The 5,304-nt window shown below is 31.7% G+C and overlaps 1 protein-coding gene across 1 annotated transcript; it reads right to left on the bottom strand.

Annotated features, from left to right (window-relative positions):
• Positions 1–3,736: 3,736 nt before the first annotated feature.
• LOC149198310 (uncharacterized) lies at positions 3,737–4,954 on the bottom strand. The gene has a single exon (XM_089404121.1). It carries the CDS (start codon positions 4,925–4,927, stop codon positions 4,379–4,381), a length of 549 nt encoding a protein of 182 aa, XP_089260247.1. The 5' UTR covers positions 4,928–4,954; the 3' UTR covers positions 3,737–4,378.
• Positions 4,955–5,304: the final 350 nt, after the last annotated feature.

Raw genomic sequence — 5,304 nt, 5'->3', positions numbered from 1 at the left:
ATAAGAATCAGTTTTTGCTTTGTGGAGTGATTGCCTGGCCTGACACATACTTTTACTCACCTTTTTACCTTGTCCTTTTTATCCATTTCACGCCATTATTGGTTAATCAATATCTTAAAATGCACAGGTATACCTCTTGTCATGTCTTTATGGATTATCGGTCAATGAAGCATAGTCGTGGGAGATTATTACCTAAGCGGCTTGCTAATTCAGTTATTTTTTCAAATATTAAAGGGAGGATGACCAAGACCGTGATTCACTGCATGATGTTATCAAAGTTGGCAACGCTATCCTTGGATACTGGCTGCAACAGTGAAACAATCTTTCGATTGACACACTGTTATCTTTCACATTTTGTTTCGCTCTGAAAACTACCATGTAATTAAAGGCAGACATTGTCGTGATTTTGGGAATTGTATTATTGACAAATTGTATAAAGTAGAGTTGTGGGCTGTGAAAGCTATCATTGTTAAGAGTCATTAAGGTTATAGGATAAAAACACTTTGAATATGTAATAGCACACTTGTAATATTTCTTTAATTAATGGCAGTTTGATCTTCTGAGCATATCGTGATTCATTGATCTCGCCACAACCCTGATCAGGGAGTTGGGCCCACTCTCTTGACCAGGTGTTGCTGGATTAGATGTGTGTTAGGTTTATTTCTGTGAGTTTATTATTGTTTTGAATGTTTATCGGTGTGTTGTTATGAGTCCTTATCATTGTTACTCTTATTGTTGTTACATTTATTAGTTCTTGTTACTCTTATTTGATGTTACACTATTGCTTGTTGTTACACATTGATGAATTTATCGTTAATGTTCAATGTCGGGTAGGGAAATTGTGGCCTACACATACAGTGCATGATAGCTTTAAAACAAGAGGTAGAACCCCGGGTTCACAATTAAATGTGGATTGAGTGAATTGCATGATTCATACTTGGACACCAACACCTGGGCAATAGTTTTAACTTTATAAATTAAATTTTATTATTATTTAAGAACATTTAAATTTGTTTTTCTATAATATGATTGGTTGCATTCCTTCACTTCTTACTTAGTAATGATTACTTTTATTGATTTTTAATGTTGTCGACCTTTGTGTCCCATCAAAATTGAATGTCATATCGTTATCTTACAATGTGATATGATTTTGTTATATTGTTAGCATGAACTTTGATTAAATGTCCCCACTCTTTCCTTTAGCCATCAAAATTAAATGCAAACTAATGTTTTTAGAAATAGTGATTTGTTTCTGTCATACTATTAGCTTGATTTTTTGTTAAACATCATTACACCCTCTTTTTTCCCCTGGCGACACATATCGAAGATTCCATGCAAAATTTTAATTTATTTTATAGATTTTGTACTTTGGTACATCCCTTCGGATTAAGGGGGGAATGTTAGACAACTAATCCTTGGATTAATCTTTGGTTAGTTTGAGTAGTTATTGGAGTCCATGAAGACCCGGAAACTAATTCAGTTGTTTCCTATACATATTAATATGTACACATTGTACATCATTGACTCATATTTCACTAGATTTCAAGCACAAAAGGAGTTTGCTCAAAAAAGGCTAAAAGGTCAACTCCTTAAACTACTACTAATCATTATGATAAATTTTCAATTTTTTTTTATATTAAATTTGAAATCATTAATTTATTTTCTTATATTTTGAAAATTAACAAAAAAATTTTAACATTTTTTATTATGAAAATGTATTTTCAATAAAAATTATATATTCAAATAAACTAATTTCTTATATTAATCAACTTCAATTTTAACTAAAAAATAATAGATATCTTAATAATATCTAATCTTAATCTTATATATAATATCTAATATGAAATCTATGAAATTTTAATTCAAAGTATAATTTAAATTTATATAAAAAAAATAGTTAATATTTATTTATTTATATTAAATCACTTCTTTTTAGAGTGCCTCACGTACAACCATATTAAATCTCAGTTTCATAATCTTTGTTGCAATACTGACTTTCCTAGCCTTTTACGATATCAAAATTATAGTGAGCTCGGAGACTTCTCTCCAAGCTTTTGAGCATAGGAATAAAATCTTAAATCAAACTAAATAATTCTTTTATTTAAGTCGGATAGACCAACGTTTAGTCTCAATGAACATTAACCATCATCATCATTATCATAATTAAGTTAATTCAATTTAGCACAAAATTTTTTTATTAAAATTAAATAGTTATAAATTAAATCTTTAAATTTCTTTTTTTAAGTTATATTTTAATAAAAATTATTAAATTTATATTTAAATAAAAATAATTTACTCTTCTATAAAATTTTAAAATATTATATTTATTAATTAAATTTTTAATAATTTAAAATGTTCAAATTGATATATCTTTAGTTTATATTTATATTTTTTAACCTAAACTTATATAAAATATAAGAAAGCCCTAATGTTAATGAAAAAATTTCAACGTCCTTCAATATATAGAGAAATTATAACATTTCTAAATCGCAGATATATGGAGAGAAATTATAACATTTCTAAATCACACATAATAATTATTAGTAACAAGGGAATTATATCAAGGGTATTAGTAGAATATCATTTCTATGCATATTAGATTTTTGTTTAATGTCATATTCATATTTGATTCCAAGAATAAGAGAAGCAGAATATCATTTCTATTCATATTAGACTTTTGCTTAATATCATATTCATATTTGATTTCAAGAATAAGAGAAGCATATGTAGTAGATTTAATCTATATCCTCAAATTCACATGCTTATGGGTCATCTTATAATTATCAATTGGTTGTCATTATCAAAATACTTTTTTTCTTTAATTTAAATACATTTGAAACTAAACAACAAATACTAGCTAAAAGAAAATTAAGATATTATAACGAAGTCATCAACCCCGCCCTAGAAGATCAAAAGTATCTCTCTGTTTTAATTAACTCAAAGAAGAAAATTAATATAGCCAAGATTAGAATGAACTCTCATGAGCTCCATAGTGAAACGGGTGGTTGGGCAGTTCCTAAAACACCATGGATGGAAAGGTTCTACCATCTCTATGAGAATAAGAACATCGAGGATGAAAATCACTTCCTCATCACTTCCTCTTAGAGTGCCCAGCGTACAACCACATTAGATCTGAATTTCAAAATTTTTGTTGCAATACTGACCTTCCTAGCCTTTTACGTTGTCAAAATTATGGTGAGCTCGAGAAGCTTCTCTCCAAGCTTTTTAAGAATAGGAATAAAATCTTAAATCAAACTAAATAATTCGTTTCTTTAGATCCGATAGACCAAAATTTAGATGTTAACCATCATCATAATCATCAACACTTATTTTATCTTATATTCACTTAAATTATTAATAATTTAATTAATTTTAATTATACAACTTATTCACTTTTTATCAATAAATTATAAAAAATACATATTTTAAAAATACAATAAATTCAAATTCAATACCATCCGTCTTATAAAATCCCATCATATTAATTTGTAAATTATAAATTAAATGTTATCCATGTTATAAAATCCCCATCATATTAATCTATAAAATCCATAATGACACAATTGCTACACAATTATAGCGTTTATTATCTATAATACATATGTTTAAAACATTGTGTGATACGTTCATTTGTATTAACAATTACGAAATTTGGGTACATCTAAACCCAAAAAAAAAAACACACATCCTATCCGAGCCATAATTGAGAATTTTGGAATAAATTATTTACTTTTTTGTATGGATTACAATCAAATTTACTAAATTGCAATTTGCATTATAAAATTAGCCAAAGCGGCTTTGCATTTTCAGTAACTACTCATTTTTCATTCAAACCAGTTAGTCTGTTAATCTCCTTCCTGCTTCACCTATCGGCATCGTCAGCGCTGTTGATGTTTCAGATCATTGTTGGAGTCTTCCTGCACTCTACTTCTCTTTTGATAGTCACATAATTTGCCCTTGAATTCCGAGAGGCATGTGGCTGTGGTAGATGCTGCAAAACGTACGCTTGTAATTACATTATTGAGCAAAGCTATGTTGCAATTCAATGCCTCGAGAGCTTCAATCAGTGATTCCTGCACGCAATCAACTTTCCAGACTGGCTTTCTTGGAGTTTGTTCCGCATGGCTCCCACCAGTGTGCGAATGCCATAAAAAATCTGATGCCACAGCGTTGCAAGCTGAAGCCTGAAACTATGCTTTCCTCCTAAAGTTTTGTGATTTCATGTCACTCTTATATCCCATTCCCACCATAAAAATGCTTCCCCAATCATAAATCAGTTGAAACTATGGCTGTACAAAAACAAGACATGTAAACCCAGACCATTGCTCTTTTCTTGATTTATGAATGTTAGCCACAGGAAAGTCACAATTACCATCGATCACGGAGTCTCAGCAATAGTCTCCAACTTAGCTTGGTATTGGTTTCGCCCTCTAATTCTTGAATTTGAGGTTGGAATATTCCGGCCCCTGGACATACAACAAACGGAGGAATAGTGGCATTCCTTTCCAAATTCATCATGTTGAATGTGAATATCAAACAAGGGCTGCACTTGCGCTTTAGCTTTACCAAACCCACATGATAATTTTGATTGCTTAGTCGCCTTCTTCTTGTCTTTTGATAGCGCAGCGCTAATCTTGAAAAGAAGAGAAGCCATGTCTGAATCTGTCAACAAAAACTGTAACTTCCGGTTAGGAAGAAGAAAGTAAAGCTGCCCAATCTGCAATCGATCATCATCGCCCAGAACCTGGGAGATGTTTTGACCGACGTAAAGGCCATCTGAGTTACAGATGAAGTGGTCCGAATATTCTCGCAGAATTTCTCGGCTTGTCATCTCTTCAGAGAACTCCTGGATGTTCCCATCCATCAATATGAGTTTTCCAGTAGATGGCACGGAAGAAGTGAGATTTGAAGAAACGCAACTCCCCATGTCTCGAATTCAGACAAATTTATCATAAATTCTATGCAACAGAATACTGGATACTTGGAAAATGTTAGTGTCTATATATAGGGGAGGGTATCCACCGAACTCAGAGAAACCACGAGCTGGTTTCTAGGGCTGGTCGGCAGACCAGAGCGGGTTTAAGAGTTTCAACCAAAATCTTGGACTTGCCGATAATTGGGGACCACGGCGTGTCGACTATGCTGCGTGATTTACACAAGTGGCGTTTTGTTTCCTCTGATGTTCGGTTGGCCACTTTGAATGATTCTCATTGTCGAAGTTACGGCGTCTCTTCCAAGGTGCGGCTTTACATTTTCGTTTTCGTCGTTATTGTGTGAGCAAGTTGCCAATTGACCAGACATTTG

The sequence above is a fragment of the Pinus tabuliformis genome, chromosome 2_2 (assembly GCF_031772625.1).
Source record: "Pinus tabuliformis cultivar Carrire ecotype Pingquan chromosome 2_2, CPIR1, whole genome shotgun sequence".
NCBI lineage: Eukaryota > Viridiplantae > Streptophyta > Pinopsida > Pinales > Pinaceae > Pinus > Pinus tabuliformis.
Note: the sequence above shows the minus strand (reverse complement) of the source record. Positions and strands in the feature narration are given on the sequence as shown.